Here is a 17,797-nt window from a genome sequence, read left to right as displayed (position 1 = left end):
TAAAAAGTTTGAATGCTATGATTGGTTGGCAACAGGAAATATTCACAAAATTTCCAACGTGACGGAAACTCTGTGTCTATGGCCTGTGTCACTGTTTATTTTGCATTTATACATGATTTCTGATTTCTATTCCCTGTTCCTATTGCCTGTTGCCTGGCATTGTGCAAGGGGCTTTAACGACAGATGACGCGACGCGTGACGCGCACAGTGGAAACTCAGCCTAACGTCAATAAGGGCTCATGCACAATGCTGACAGGTGGGCAATTAAGGAGCAATTGTTTTATGTTGGATATACTTGCAGAAGACTGTGAGAAATGTACTTTTCCAAGAAAATAAACAGTTCTTTGTTAAAATATCATACAAAATTAATTATACAAATGGAGCGATTAAAAATCCCAATAGAGCGAAGCGAGAAATAGTTATTCTACTGAAAATCAATAGGAAATGTTGACTAAACTCTTTGAGATATAGTTATGAACAATAGAGCTATTATATTACGTTTGAATATTTCCGCCAATGGCTGCTGAGCCATAGCTACAATAGGCGGCCGATAGTGACGGCGGCGGCGTTACTTGTGAAATGATTAATTTGTTAATTTTTCAATAAAAATGCAATAAATCATTAAAATTATGATGGTGCAATAAGGAGTAATGAAGGAGCAATCGTTCTATGCCGGATTTAGTTGCATAGAGTTATTATAAATATGTTTTTCAATAAAAACTAGAAATTTTTCGTTTTTATTAAATATCTCAAAAAATAATAATTTTAAAAGGGGAGCAATTGTTGATTCTGAGGGAGCAATTAGGGAGCAATAGTTTGCGCTATAGTTCATTAAAAAATATGAACTTGCAGCGCCAACTTATTTCCGGTGAAACTCGATGATACGGGACGCTCGCGATTTACCGACCCTCCGATCTATGCATTTTATCGACGCCGGAAGGGTAGTTTACCTTTTATCAGCAAGCGGTGTCACGTGTGTAATACAAAATTAAAAAATAAATAGAGGAGGATGCACAGAGAAAGAGAGAGAGAGAGAAAGATAGAAGATACACGAGAACGATGAACCCTGCGTGTGTACGTCGTGCAAGGGCCGACGCCCTCTTCTCAAGGCGAGCAACTTTTGTGAGAGATTGCAGAATTTTTTCTGTCAGCGCCATGTTTGCCGTTCGTCGGTCGGGCCCTTCGCCCTTAAGGCCTTGGCACATAGAAAAACTTAAATAGTAAAACTCAACCAGTAAGCAAATCAGCCAATCACAGTCAAGAACGGCACGGCCCTAAGCGGTAACGAATCCATACTGTTGATTTCTTACTGCTTAAGTTTTACTGCTTAAGTTTTTCTATGTGCCAAGGCCCTTACAGCTTTCGTAGGACCTGGTCAAGTGACTTATAACCACGGGATTTACTTTATGTTTAAAATTACGCGCAAGAAGTAAAACCGAGTTTTATTTCGCGGCCTATATGGATGTTCGCGTTTTATCATTTTCTGTTTTTTAAATAATAAAAGTGGAAACGAGAACACGAAGAGCCACAACTAACTCAGCAATTTTAATGGAAGGCACTAATAATTATAAAGCTTTTTTTTGTCAGTAAAACTATTTAAAAGACATTAATAAAAAATTTCCGATAAAAGAAAAATTCTTCGCAAAGTTTTAGAAGAATAAGCAAACAGATCATACCCGTCAATTAATTTTAATCCGATTTTATTTTATTAATACTCTGCTTCGGTAGAATTTAATATCTTTAAATCTCATGATAAAGTTTGAATTAAAAAATATCAAATCTATTTAACTGGACTGGATGTCAGTTTGATAGAATTGGTTTTATTTATTATAAATATTAGTTTATTTAAATTTAGCAATTTATTATTGATTAAATTCATTTATTTCAAATTAATTAATTCACAATTAATTTGATTTTAACTTATTTAATTCATATTACTAAAATTAGGGTCACGAGATACAATCATGCATCGAATATTGCACATGAATTTTGTAATAAAATTCACCACTCCACGCGCATATAATTAAAAAAAATTATTTGCACTCACCATTGGAAGGCGTTGAAATGAAAGTAAACAAGGCCCAACCCATATAGAAACGAAGCATCCTTCCAGTAGTCGCCTTTTAAAGAGTAGAATTTCTGATATGCCGACATCGCTGTGATAAGAAAAAAGAAGAAAACTCATCAGAGTGAGTCTGCTCCGCGTTAATAAAAATCGAATAAAATAAAAATCATTTCACACGAGGTAAAGATTTAAAGAAAATAGGTTAATCAATGGAATTCGATTCAAAGCCCCTGGAAGGCTCTGTCACCATTTGTTTTGACAGGTTTCTCAATCACTGGAATGTCAACAACCTCAAGTTTAATGTTACTCCCTAATGTCTATTTGATTTACACAAACAAGTGTTTATTTAAGATTAAGAAAAATTAAAGAAAATTCCATTTGCTTGAAAGAATGTTATCAATTATAAAGTAAATCTCGAATCAACCGATTAATTCGCAAATGAGTCCAAATCTTGAACAGACGTGAAACAGTCTGTTCCAGGCTGTTTTATGGCAAGAACAAAACAGGAAGGAAGCTGTACCTTTGCTGTAATCCTCTAAAAGTAAATGAAAATGTCCCAGTTTGCAGTACGTCTTGGGATCGATGCTTATCCCCTTAGCTTCATCCTCGTTTTCCTTGTCGTCCAGGCACGCTTTTGTATTATCGGCTTTCCTGCGCTGCTTCTCCGCCTGGGCCTGAACCAGCATGCGTTCCAGGTATTTGATAGCACGTACCACCAGGGCCTTTTTCTTCGTCTGCTCTGGGGAGTTCAGTTTGAGGAAGCCAAACTGACGACTGTGCACGGATACAAGAGAGAAAGTGCCTTCTATTAGATCGCATTGTCGCATTTACGGTTGTAGGCGTGCATTCCGTCCGCGATCGGAAAACCCGGGCTCCCTTGACGTTCATGTTTACGTCAGCCTGTGATCAGCCGCTCGTTGCCGTCGACACCGCGCGCCGGCGATTAAAAAAATCTCGCGAAGCGAGACGCGGTGTTTTCGGCTTTACCCGCGCATCGCGGTTTTATTATCGCAAAAGATCTCGCGGTGTATCCGCGGAATGTGGTACAGTCGGAAGCGCGAAAACGGTGTCAGTAGGTTGCGCACGAGCGCGTGCTGTCAAACGCGTTTCTAGGTTATACCATGACGTGACTCGTCGCCTCGACGGAACGTGAAACCGCAACGTTAAGGTTATTCTACATAAAAGTTGTAATCGTGAGTTGTAAGAAATTGACCAATCACAGATTGAACATTCTTCTCAATTTCAAATGTGATTGGTCAATTTCTTACAACTCACAACTACGACTTCTATGTAGAATAACCTTTAAATCCGCAGTTGAGAAAGACTCGAGATACGCGCAAAGACCGAGCGGAGTTAATCACCTGTCCAGCTCCGACAGCGTCTGCAACTCCTGCGGCGTGAGGTTGATGTCGTCGGTGTCCTGTGCCATTTTACGCACGCTCTCTCCCTCTCTTTCTCTCACTCTCACTCTCGCTCTCGCTCTCTACGTTTCGGTCCCGGTAAAACTCGCGCGTCTCACATCTGCGACCCGCGCGAGACGGAAATTACGCACGACCACGACGACCACGACGACCACGACGACCACGACGACCACGACGACCACGACGACCACGACGACCACGACGACCACGACGACCACGACGACCACGACGACGACGACGACGACGATGACTCCGAGACCTGTGTCGACAAAGAAGAAAGAAGTCGCGCGCGCGCGCGCGCGATCATACGCGAATCAGGCCCGCGGCGCCGTCACCTCATCGTGACGAGCGAGTTATCGGCGAGATAGCACTATAGCTAACAGCAGGCACAGCAGCTTGAGCAGCTGAACGGCGACAATAGCGACAGCGACGGCGGCGACGGCCGTGCGAACTGAGATGAGTTCACGCGGCGGCGGCTCGGCGCGCCGGCGCGGCGACACAACATGGCGTAGCGATATACGAGACAGTCGTAGTCCTCGTGGTCCTCGACCTGACAAATCAGGATACACCAAAGCTTATGCGTTAGAGCCACCGCACAAGACTCTCGTATGGTCACGTAGCGTAACATAACGTGAGCCAACGCACAAGAAACGTATTGGTTAAGGCCTTCACACACGAATCGACGGAAGACGTAAATCGTAAGGAAATCCACCAATCAGAGTCGACTATTCCCCTCTTCAAGAGGGAAGAAGAGGGGAATAGTCGACTCTGATTGGTGGATTTCCTTACGATTTACGTCTTACGTCTTCCGTCGATTCTTGTGCGTCGATTCTATACGTTTCTTGTGCGTTGATCTACGTTACGTTACCATACGAGAGCTTGTGCGGAGGCTCTAACCGATACGTTTCTTGTGCGTTGATTCACGTTACGTTACGCTACGTGATCATACGAGAGTCTTGTGCGGTGGCTCTTAAGGGGATGCTGGAGCCGTCTGTTTTACCGGCATTTTTTGTCGGCACGTAGCGTCGTATTAATTTGACAGAATTAAAAATCCTTCTCCAGAATTGCAGTACATACATTAATGATTCGGGGAAACTCCGATTTTATATAGAAAACGAGAAAAAATTACGGAAGTACAGATTTCCTTATCCTACTCTTATCCCAATATGGCGTCTCGAGTTGCGGCGAGCTGTCAGCTCGTCACAAGATGTATTTCATATAAGAGATATACCATTGGTACGAACGCGAAAACAAGTTTCCCCGAATTACACAACAAGAAAAACATCGATAAACCCCTCAAATCAAGATTTGGAAGCGTAATATAAAAGTATAATGTCGGTGTGCATCGTGCGTATGTGTGCGTGCAATGTAGCGTGCTATCCTTGTCTATATCTTTGTCTATACAAGGACAGATATAGTTCGCCGGTCTTCTTTACCGACGCCGATTGAGTTCGGCTACGGCTCCAGCATCCCCTTAAGGGTCAAAGCACATAACATGGCGTAGCGATATACGACGGTCGTAGTCCCCGACCTGACAGATCAGGATACGCCAAAGCTTGTGCGTTAAGGCTATTCTACAATTGCGTAAACGTGGTCGTAAGTAGTTGTAAGAGTGTTGTACGGCGTGGTTGTAAAGCGGTACTGCGGTTGTAAGGCCCGGTCTACAATGGATGTCGGAAGTCGGAGTCGTAAGAAATTGACCAATCACAATCTATTATTCTTCTTGCGGTCGAAGAATAATGAACTGTGATTGGTCAATTTCTTACGACTCCGACTTTCGACATTCATTGTAGACCGGGCATAAAGCGTGTTGTGGAAGATGGTTGAACTTCATCTTTCACGACTACGCCAGATGTGAACGTAAGAGCCAACCAATCAGAGTGCACTCGAAATACACACTGTACTCTGATTGGTTGCTTTAATCAAGTTTACAATGTATCGTTACTAGAGCTCTCGTTACTCTATTGTAGATTGATCTGTTGTACAAGATTCACGACTACTACTACTCCTACTCCTACAACCCTACTTTTACGCAATTGTAAAATAGCCTTTACTTACGTCCACGACTACGACTGTCATATGTGCTTTGGCCCTTACTTACGTCCACGACTACCGACTGTCATATGTGCTTTGGCCCTTAAGAGCCACCGCACAAGACTCTCGTATGGTCACGTAGCGTAACATAACGTGAGCCAACGCACAAGAAACGTATTGGTTACGGCCGTTACGGCGTTATACGTTTCTTGTGCGTTGATCTACGTTACGTTACCATACCAGAGCTTGTGCGGAGGCTCTAACCGATACGTTTCTTGTGCGTTGATTCACGTTACGTTACGCTACGTGACCATACGAGAGTCTTGTGCGGTGGCTCTAAGGCCTTCACACACAAAATCGCGTAAGGACGTAAAACGTAAGCGTAAGAAAATCGACCAATCCCAATCAAGTATTGCGCTGGGACTCGATTGGGATTGATAGATTTTCTTACGCTTACGTTTTACGTACTTACGGCATTTTCACCAACCACAGTTAGGGCCAATTTCACCAACCACAGTTAGCTTAACCGACGGTTAAAGTTAGCAGGATTGACCAATAGAAAGCAGGGTGGATTCATTTCTATTGGTCAATTCTGTTAACTTTAACCATCGGTTAAGCTAACTGTGGTTGGTGAAATTGGCCCTTAGCTTAACCGACGGTTAAAGTTAGCAGGATTGACCAATAGAAAGCAGGGTGGATTCATTTCTATTGGTCAATTCTGCTAACTTTTACCAGAGAGAAACCTGAGAGCGGCTATCCGGCTTCGGGGGACGTCTGTCCTAATCTGCCCTCTGAGAAAGTGGACGTCAACTACGGCGTTACGCTTGGTAACGATCAGAGAGGACTCGGGTAACGATACATGGGTTCGTATCCATGCTATGGTTCGTGTCCGAACTACTCAGATGGAGGGGATATGCTGGTCGCGCAAGCCTTTCCTCTGTCCGTGTACGCTAGGCCTTCGGCAAGCTTCGAGCGGGGAGAGAAGGGCAGACATACGATCTGCTGTCTCTCTTGAGCTGTGACGTTGCCGCTTTGCACGGGCCGGCTTGCCGGCTATACCACGATGCCACGCATTTCGGGTATCGCGTCTCGTGTCTCGCCGAGTGCCGAGTCTCGAGTTGACAAATCGACGATACGCTATACCCGCTATATACGTTACATTTGCTTGTATACAAATTTTAATTTTTATATTTATAATTAAATAAATATATATATATATATATATGTATATATATTTGAAATTTATAAATATATAAAGATTGCAAATATAATTAATTAAATAAATATTTATAAACATAAAAACTAAAATTCGTAAATGTAATGTTTAGAAATCACCGTTCTATGCTTTTCTACCTAAAAGTCTTACATTAAAAACCTTTACTTTGCATAATAAATTTTAATATTTAAATGCATACCAATAATTATATTATTAACTATATTGAGAAAAAAATGGTAGTTTATAATGTTTCTTGCACTCTTATTAAATTTATTTTACCTATGCATGTTCAAGCGGCCAAATTACGAGCAACAACAGAAGGATAATTGGATAAAAATAAAAACACTTTCTTAAATAAACAATACACATGAGTAACAGTGAGTTCTATTATAATTCTCGTATAGTTCTGAACGTGTTCTAACGTTTATTTCTAAAGAGTTCTGACGATAAGCATTATTTATTCATATTTTAAATAATTTTTATCGACCAAGAAAGACGCATTTACGGGTATGTGGGTGAGACGCTGTAGAAAATCTCGGAGTTCTGGCTTATATAAAATATTTTTCGTACAGTTTTAAGCATACTAAAACAATTTCTAAAGAGTTCCGGGCATTGGCAATGTTGTATAATTTTTAAATAAATTAATAACGCACGAAAGTCAGGAATTTATCGAGAATAGGGTCTTTCTCGAGCGATAAGAATTATTTAAAAAATGAATAAATAATGCTTATTGCCAGAATAAAATGGGACAACGTTAGAACACGTTCAGAACTACACGAGAATTATAGCAGAACTCACAGAACTGCCGAAATACGGTCAGCTTCTCACCTTATTTTCGATAAATTCCTGATTTTCGAGCGGTATTAATTTATTTAAAAATTATACAACGTAGCTAGTGTTTGCTAAAGTTAATAAACATATATATACAACGTAGGTAGTGGCGGGAACTCTTTAAAAAATGCTTTAGTATGCTCAGAACTATACGAAAAATATTTTATATAAGCCAAAACTCCGAGATTTCGCACAGCGTCTCATCTTCTTCTGTCATGATTACTTTTCGGTTAATATTAATTTTTTTAAATATAACACAAAGATTCTAACGCTCGGAACTCTTTAGAAAATGTTTCAATATGCTCAAAACTACTCGAAAAATATTTTACATAAACCGGAACTCCGAGATTTCAACTGGCGTCTCAACCGGTATACTCGTTGCATTGTAATTTTTTTTTAGTGCCTTATAATTAATTTTTTTGCTTTTATATGGCAGAACTCTTTATAGAACTGTTATAGAACTATAGATCTTGCAAAATCTGATGAGATAAACTCTTTATAGAACTGTTATAGAACTATAGATCTTGCAAAATCTGATGAGATACACTGGTGGAACTTGTGTAGGACAAAATGAGACGCTGCGTGAACATAGCGTCTCAGTTTGTACTGACGCGTTTTTTGAAAGAAGCCAGAACTCTCAATAATTTGTGAGTTTCTGCAAAATGAGACGATAGCTTCACACACACGTTAGGAAGAGAATGTATAAAGAATTATTAACGGAGATATTTTAATTTAAAAGATCATTAAAATATATATTTTTCAGGAATGTTTTATAGAGAAACGAAGAAAGTGAATAACGTTAAACTTTGCGTGTTTTCTTCACTTTATTTTAAAAATTTATTTTTATTTTTTAAGTGACAAAAATGCTCTTTTTCTGTTATATCCTGGTCACTATAAATGGCAGACGATGTAAATAATTCTAGCTGTTTTAGGTATCTGAAACGCAAAAAGCTAAAATTTTCTTATTCTGCAGGAGAAGTGTGGCTATCGTCTGAACTAGAACTAAATCAATATTTCCATTCTGAGCGGCTTTTTTATTTAAAATATTATAACTTTTTTCAAAATTTTATTAGTATTTTATTAAAAGAAAATGTTTATTCTAGTTCAGACGATAGCCCATATCACTTATTCTGAATAAGAAAATTTTTGGTTTTTACGTTTCTGATACCTAGAACAGCTAGAATCATTTACTTCGTCTCTCATACTTACGTCTTTTAGTGATCGAGATATAATATAAAAGTAACAAAAAAGAAGAATATTTTTCTTACTTAAAAATAAAAATAGATTTTTAAAATAAGATTAAAAGAACATGCAAAGTTTAACGTTATACGCTTTCTTCGTTCCCCTATAAAAAATTCCTGAAAAATACCTATTTTTAAAGACCTTCTCCGGCTCCAGTCATACTCAGTCATACTTGTATTCATGCTTAAAAAGAAAAATTTATTTTACTAAAGTTAATTTACTAAATATTACATATAACAACTAAAAAATAAGAAGTTAACTTCAAATCGCGTACTTTACACAAGTATTTCTCGAAAACGAGTACCGCAAGGGTATTGAAACTTATCGCATATTATTAATTTCTATTTTTATATAAAGCATCATATACTAGTCTTTCAAAAACATTTAGAAAAAACTTTTTTCACAATTTATTAAAATGTCTGTTTCACAATACCTCGGAATAGGAATTCTATGGCACGCCGTTTTACTTTTTAATGGCATCAATAATATTCTACACAATATAAAAGTTTCCAAAAATAATTGTTCTAAGAAAAATAGCGATTCTTACTAATGATTTTAAATTATGTCGAACATAATAAAAATTGGACGAATTAAAATTATGTCGGGACATAAAAATAATTCCGAATTTTTATTATGTTCCGACATCATAGTAATTCATCCAATTAAAATTATATCGGAACATAATAAAAATTGTACGGCAAGCCGTTTTACTTTTTAATGCAAGCCGTTTTACTTTTTAATAGCATAATAAATATTCCATTCAATATAAAAGATAAAAAAATAATAGTCTTAAGAAAAATTACAATAAATTAAAATTATGTCAAGACATCATAAAAATTCGGAATTATTTTTACGTGTCGATATCATTTTAATTCAACCAATTTTTATGATGTCACGACATAATTTTAATTCATCGAATTAAAATTTGATATACATAATAAAAATTGCATGGCACACCGTTTTACTTTTCAATAGCATAAATAATAATTTATACAATATAAAAGTTTCAAAAAATAATTGTCTTGAGAAAAATAGCGATTTTACTAATGAATTAAATTTATGTCAAACATAATAAAAATTGCATAAATTAAAATTATATCGGGACATAATAAAAATTCGGAATTATTTTTATGTCCTAACATAATTTTAATTTCACGAATTAAAATTATGTCTGGACATCATAAAAATTAGATGAATTAAAATTATGTCGAAACATCATAAAAATTGTATGAATTAAAATGATGTCGACATCATAAAAATTGAATGAATTAAAATTATGTCGAGATATAATAAAAATTGTATGAATTAAAATTATGTCGAGACATCATAAAAATTGTATGAATTAAAATTATGTCGACATCATAAAAATTGAATAAATTAAAATTATGTCGCTACGTAAAAATAATTCCGAATTTTTATGATGTGTCGACATAATTTTAATTCATACAATTTTTATGATGTCTCGACATAATTTTAATTTATTCAATTTTTATGATGTTTCAATTTTTATGCCATCTCGACATAATTTTAATTCATTCAATTTTTATGATGTCTCGACATAATTTTAATTCATTCAATTTTTATGATGTCGACATCATTTTAATTCATATAATTTTTATGATGTCGACATAATTTTAATTCATACAATTTTTATGATGTCTCGACAAAATTTTAATTCATTCAATTTTTATGATGTCTCAATTTTTATGATGTCTGAATTTTTATGATGTCTGAATTTTTATGATGTCTCAATTTTTATGATGTCTCAATTTTTATGATGTCTCAATTTTTATGATGTCTCGACAAAATTTTAATTCATTCAATTTTTATGATGTCTCAATTTTTATGATGTCTGAATTTTTATGATGTCTGAATTTTTATGATGTCTCAATTTTTATGATGTCTCAATTTTTATGATGTCTCAATTTTTATGATGTCTCAATTTTTATGATGTCGCGACATAATTTTAATTCCGGAGCTGGTGATTTTCATCCCACAATATTGGCAGCATTGTGTAAGTAGCGTCAACAGTTCTCACAGCTTGAATTCGATGTCTACGTGTCCCAGGTCGCCGATTACGACGTCCAGATAATGCGCTCCGTAGTTTTCGGTGTCTAAGTGTATTAATACCTTGAATTCGATGTCTACGTGTCCCAGGTTGTCGACGACGAGGTCCAGATAGTGCGCTCCGTAGTTTTCGGTGTCTAGGTGTATTAATACCTTGAATTTGATGTCACGTGTCCCAGGTTGCCGATGACGGCGTCCAGATAATGCGCTCCGTAGTTTTCGGTGTCTAGGTGTATTAATACCTTGAATTCGATGTCTATACGTCCCAGGTTGCCGATGACTAGGTCCAGATAGTGCGCTCCGTAGTTTTTGGTGTCCAGGTGTATTCATACTTTGAATTCGATGTCTACGTGTCCCAGGTTGCCGATGACGACGTCTAGATAATGCGCTTCGTAGTTTTGGTGTCTAGGTGTATTAATACCTTGAATTCGATGTCTACGTGTCCCAGGTTGCCGATGACAACGTCCAGATAATGCGCTCCGTAGTTTTCGGTGTCTAGGTGTATTGATACCTTGAATTTGATGTCTATGTGTCCCAAGTTCCCGACGACGAGGTTCAGATAGTGCGCTCCGTAGTTTTCGGTGTCTATGTGGCACTATCTGGACCTCGTCGTCGGCAACCTGGGACACGTAGACATCGAATTCAAGGTATTAATACACCTAGACACCGAAAACTACGGAGCGCATTATTTGGACGTCGTCATCGGAAACCTGGGACACGTAGGCATCGAATTCAAAGTATGAATACACCTAGACACCGAAAACTACGGAGCGCATTATCTGGACGTCGTCATCGGCAACCTGGGACACGTAGACATCGAATTCAAGGTATTAATACACCTAGACACTGAAAACTACGGAGCGCACTATCTGGACCTCGTCGTCGGCAACCTGGGACACGCAGACATCGAATTCAAGGTATTAATACACCTAGACACCGAAAACTACGGAGCGCATTATTTGGACGTCGTCATCGGAAACCTGGGACACGTAGGCATCGAATTCAAAGTATGAATACACCTAGACACCGAAAACTACGGAGCGCATTATCTGGACGTCGTCATCGGCAACCTGGGACACGTAGACATCGAATTCAAGGTATTAATACACCTAGACACCGAAAACTACGGAGCGCACTATCTGGACCTCGTCGTCGGCAACCTGGGACACGCAGACATCGAATTCCATGTATTAATACACCTAGATACCGAAAACTACGCAGCGCACTATCTGGACGTCGTCATCGCCGACCTGGGACACGTAGACATCGATTTCAAGCTGTAAGAAGCTGTAAGAAGCTGTTGGCGCTACTTACACAATGCTGCCAATATTGTGGGATGAAAACCACCAGCTCCGGAATTAAAATTATGTCGCGACATCATAAAAATTGAGACATCATAAAAATTGAGACATCATAAAAATTTAAACATCATAAAAATTTGGACACCATAAAAAATTGAGACATCATAAAAATTGAGACATCATAAAAATTCAGACATCATAAAAATTCAGACATCATAAAAATTGAATGAATTAAAATTATGTCGAGACATCATAAAAATTGTATGAATTAAAATTATGTCGACATCATAAAAATTGTATGAATTAAAATGATGTCGACATCATAAAAATTGAATGAATTAAAATTATGTCGAGACATCATAAAAATTGAATGAATTAAAATTATGTCGAGATGTCATAAAAATTGAAACATCATAAAAATTGAATGAATTAAAATTATGTCAAGACATCATAAAAATTGAATGAATTAAAATTATGTCGACACATCATAAAAATTCGGAATTATTTTTACGTATCGACATAATTTTAATTCATACAATTTTTATGATGTCGACATAATTTTAATTCATACAATTTTTATGATGTCTCGACATAATTTTAATTCATTCAATTTTTATTATGTCTCGACATAATTTTAATTCATCAAATTAAAATTATGTCAAACATAATAAAAATTGGATGTATTAAAATTATGTCGGGACGTGATAAAAGTTTGAAATTAAATTATATTTTATATATGTCCAGACATAATTTTAATTCGTGAAATTAAAATTATGTCAAGACATAAAAATAATTCCGAATTTTTATTATGTCCTGACATAATTTTAATTTATCCTATTTTTATTATGTTTGACATAAATTTAATTCATTAGTACGAATAGCTATTTTTCTCAAGACATTATTTTTTGAAACTTTTATATTATGTAGAATATTATTTATGCTATTAAAAAGTAAAACGGCGTTCCATAAATTCCGTGTTAAAAGTTAAAACTTTGAAGCTCAATATCTTGATTTTTAATACCGCAAAAGGTACTAAAATTTATACTACACATAAAGCACACCTATAAATTAATGTATATTCACAGTTTCAAGAAAATCTAGAGAAAATCGATTTTTCGGAGAACGTCCTTAAGATCTTTCAAACCAAAATACGCTCTTGTAATTTATTATTTGTCATTAACATATTTTATTATTAATCACATACATATAAGTGTGAGAAAGCATATGGTACAAAATAATTTCAGTATTCAAATTATTGTAATAATAAAGAAATCAATTATTATTTACATTTTCTTTTGTGTGTGTATGTGTGATGTTATTGACAATAGTTTCTTTGCACGTTTACATTTCTTTTGCAGATTTTTTACACGCTTAATTTTCACAAGTGTGATGTCAAATACAGACAAGATTTTTGTTTATCTGCTATAAGCGTTATTTTGAATGTAAGATTTTAATAATCAAATGTTTTTAATAATCAAACATTTTCAAACTGCAAGCGAGGGACAAGCAATATCATCTACAGCATGTATCCTTAAAATACTACGATCCTTTCTAGCAGCACTAGCCACTAGCGTATAATTTGTCCGCCGACATTACTAATTTCTTCTGCAGCAACACATAAAATGTTGAACAGTTTTCTCGAATGGTTGTAATAACGTCTGTATGTCCTTGCATTATTAATTCGTTAAGGTATTGCTCACATTCTCATTCTATTAACAAAATTTTGAAAAAAGTTATAATATTTTTAATAATATTTTTAATAAAATTTAAAACTATTAATTTAGAAATTACATCTTCTGACCAAAAGCGTTGGTCGAAATTAATAATGTCTCGATGATTGATCCGAAAAAGTGCTGTGTGAATCCGACAAAGCGAGTTGGCTCACGGTTTTTTCAATGTTCATATCGGTAAAGACGTTATATATTGCCAGTTACTGTCGATTTAAGCTGCTTTAACTGTTATTTTATTCACTGGCGAAATAAATTTATTCTGATTTTTAATAATATAAGAGAAATAAGACCGTTTTATGTGACCGTTATACAATCAATCAATATTAAATAAGCCGTGTACGATCCGAGCTTGGATCTTAATAGCCTAATAATATTTTTTATGTATAATTACACGTATATTTTTTCCAATCTTAATAAATTGCGCGCTGACTAACTTGTCAGACTTACAACACAGCTCCTGTTGGAGTAGTAAATTCTTTACTATTATTTAAATCGATTTAATTAGAGGGGTGTGAGGGGATTTTATTAATCCAATAGGAGCTGTGTTGTAAGTCTGACAAGTTAATCGGCGCGTATTATAGTTGATTAAAGTTGGAAAAATATAGTATATAAAAAATATTATTAGGCTACCATAAAATCTAAGCTTAGATCGTAAATGGTTTATTTAATATTAATAATATTTTTGATAAAAAAGCCGCCTAGAACCTAGAATGGAAATATTGGTTTAGTTTTAGTTCAGACTATAGCCACATATACTTCTTCTGAATAAGAAAATTTTAGCTTTTTGCGTTTCAGATACCTAGAACAGCTAGAATTATTTACACCGTCTTTCATTTATGGTGACCAGGATATAACAGAAAAGAAGAGCATTTTTGTTACTTAAAAAATAAAAACAAATTTTTAAAATAAGGTGAAGACAACATGCAAAATTTGACGTTATTCACTTTCTTCGTTTCCCTATAAAAAGTTCCTGAAAAATATATATTTTAAAGATCTTTTAAATCAGAATACCTCCGTTAATAATTCTTTACATTCTCTTCCTGACAGAAGAGATTTTACCACTTCTCAATATAAATATAAATTTATCTTGTTATGGTTTTATTCGATTATTCCGGAGTTTTTATATTTGTGATTTAATTAGATTATTGTTTACTTTGTTTATATTATTAGATGATTGTTTAATGTTTTAGTCTAGACTAATGTTTAATGTTTTAGTATGTAAACTTGAACATTAATTATCATGTTTTTTTATATTTATCTTCTTCTATCGTAGTAATCCGTTCCGAAGAAGACTAAGTACAGTCGAAACGTTAAGCATGTGTATTATTTATTTAAGAAATTGTTTTTATTTTAATTCAATATCTCTCTGTTGTTGCTCGTGGCCGCTTATAAACATTAATAGCTAATATAAATTTAATAAGAGTAAAAAGAACATTATGAACTACTTTTTTCTCGATATAGTTAATATGTAATTATTGTTATGCATTTAAATATTAAATTAATTACTATTATGCTAAAGTAAAGGTTTTTAATGTAAGACTTTTTTTGATATAAGAGCATGTTATGTACGTTCACTATGATTCAAACCGACCGCGCTACCGGCGTACAATAGGCTAGTTCTTTTCGGAGAGCAGTGTTACACTTCCGGCCAGGGGGCGCAGAGAGCGCGAGAGAGAAGCGGGCTGGGGCGTTGCCGGACGCGAGAGGAGAGACGTGGACGTTCACGAACCTTCGAACCGAGCTGTAACGAACGATTATTAAACGAACTAAGTGAATTCGATACACGAAATTCCGTCTCTCTAAACCCTATTCCCTGTACTGGACCTGCTTGGTTGAAGAATTACAACAGAGCAAATTTGCCAGAACGGGGATTTCTATATATTACATTTACGAATTTTAGTTTTTATGTTTATAAATATTTTTTTAATTAATTATAATTGCAATATTTATATATATAAATATATATATATATATATTATATATATATTATATATATATATATATATATATATTTATTTATTTATAAATATAAAAATTAAAATTTGTAAATATACACGTAAATGTAACGTATAGCGCATCGTCGATTTGCCAACGCGAGACTCGGCATTCGGCGAGACGCGAGGAACGATACCCGAAATGCATGGCATCGTGGCATAGCCGGCGCGTGCTAAGCAGCTACGTCACAGCTCAAGCGAGAAGGAGACAGCAGATCGTATGTCTGCTCTTCTCTCCCCGCTCGAAGCTTGCCGAGTGCCGAGTCAACCGTCTGGCATATCCCCTCCATCTGAGTAGTTCGGACACGAACCATAGCACGGACACGAACCATGTGTGTACCGTTACCGAGCGTAACGACGTCGTCCGCTGGAACGGCGAATGATCCCGGTGGCCACCTCTATGAAGTTGGCCGGACAACTTCAACGTATCGAACTTTCATTAATTGGAATCGATTGGTGGTCGTTTGGTGGTCTTTGGTAGTCTAGTCCGATCGTTTGGTGGTTAGTCGTTTTCCTGTAAAATAAAAATAAAATTTCCGGTGTGAAGTTAGCCGGACAATTTTTATTTTCAACCAATTTAACTTTTTTATAGCTCATTCGACGCGGAATCGTTTGGTGGTCACGAATATCACCGGTAAAACGTTTGGTGGTCAACCGTTTTCCCAGAAAATAGAAAAAACCGTATGCACATAATGCCGTATTCGGAACAATTGTATTTATCACCCAAATTGACTTTGATAGGGCTCAATCGACGCAGAATCGTTTGGTGGTCACGAATATCGTCATTAAAACGTTTGGTGGTCAATGGTTTTCCTAAGAAATAGAAAAAACCGTACTCTCACGCCATTGGTCGTATGACTCCGTGACGTTAGCTCGGTAATTTGATGAATAAACATTATTTATCAATCAAATTGACTTTCATACGGCTCAATCGACGCGGAATCGTTTGGTGGTCACGAATATAATCAGTAAAACGTTTGGTGGTCAACCGTTTTCCCAGAAAAAAGGAAAAACCGTATGCTCACGCCATTGGTCGTATGACTCTGTGCTATTAGTCAGAAAAATTGTATTTGTCACCCAAATTGACTTTGATAGGGCTCAATCGACGCGGAATCGTTTGGTGGTCACGAATATTGTCATTAAAACGTTTGGTGGTCAACCGTTTTCCTAAGAAATAGAAAAAAAACCGTACTCTCACGCCATTGGTCGTATGACTCCGTGACGTTAGCTCGGTAATTTGATGAATAAACATTATTTATCAATCAAATTGACTTTCATACGGCTCAATCGACGCGGAATCGTTTGGTGGTCACGAATATAATCAGTAAAACGTTTGGTGGTCAACCGTTTTCCCAGAAAAAAGGAAAAACCGTATGCTCACGCCATTGGTCGTATGACTCTGTGCTATTAGTCAGAAAAATTGTATTTGTCACCCAAATTGACTTTGATAGGGCTCAATCGACGCGGAATCGTTTGGTGGTTACGAATATTGTCATTAAAACGTTTGGTGGTTAATCGTTTTCCTAAGAAATAGATAAAACCGTACTCTCACGCCATTGGTCGTATGATTTCGTGACGTTGGCTCGGTAATTTGATGGATAAACATTTATTTATCAATCAAATTGACTTTCATACGGCTCAATCGACGCGGAATCGTGAGTCATACGACCAATGGCGTGAGCATACGGTTTTTCCTTTTTTCTGGGAAAACGGTTGACCACCAAACGTTTTACTGATTATATTCGCGACCACCAAACGATTCCGCGTCGATTGAGCCGTATGAAAGTCAATTTGATTGATAAATAATGTTTATCCATCAAATTACCGAGCTAACGTCACGGAGTCATGCGACCAATGGCGTGAGAGTACGGTTTTTTCTATTTCTTAGGAAAACCA

At 36.2% G+C, this 17,797-nt stretch overlaps 1 protein-coding gene across 3 annotated transcripts in view; it reads right to left on the bottom strand.

Moving 5' to 3' along the window:
- Window positions 1-3,909, bottom strand: part of LOC139821878 (histone demethylase UTY-like) — a 121,179-nt gene extending 117,270 nt beyond the window's left edge. For 2 of the 3 annotated variants that reach the window (XM_071793258.1, XM_071793260.1), the window contains exons 1-3: window positions 3,427-3,908; window positions 2,586-2,839; window positions 2,048-2,156 (exon numbers count right to left, since the gene is read on the bottom strand). In XM_071793258.1, the coding sequence (XP_071649359.1) occupies window positions 2,048-2,156; window positions 2,586-2,839; window positions 3,427-3,494 (431 nt within the window). In that variant the 5' untranslated portion in view covers window positions 3,495-3,908. Of the gene's footprint in view, window positions 1-2,047; window positions 2,157-2,585; window positions 2,840-3,426 lie in introns of all 3 variants that reach the window. The other variant, XM_071793259.1, reaches the window with a different exon arrangement.
- Window positions 3,910-17,797: the final 13,888 nt, after the last annotated feature.

The sequence above is a fragment of the Temnothorax longispinosus genome, chromosome 11, assembly GCF_030848805.1.
Source record: "Temnothorax longispinosus isolate EJ_2023e chromosome 11, Tlon_JGU_v1, whole genome shotgun sequence".
Classification (NCBI taxonomy): Eukaryota; Metazoa; Arthropoda; class Insecta; order Hymenoptera; family Formicidae; genus Temnothorax; species Temnothorax longispinosus.
The sequence above is the reverse complement of the archived record's forward strand: the minus strand, read 5'-3'. Positions and strand labels throughout refer to the sequence as shown.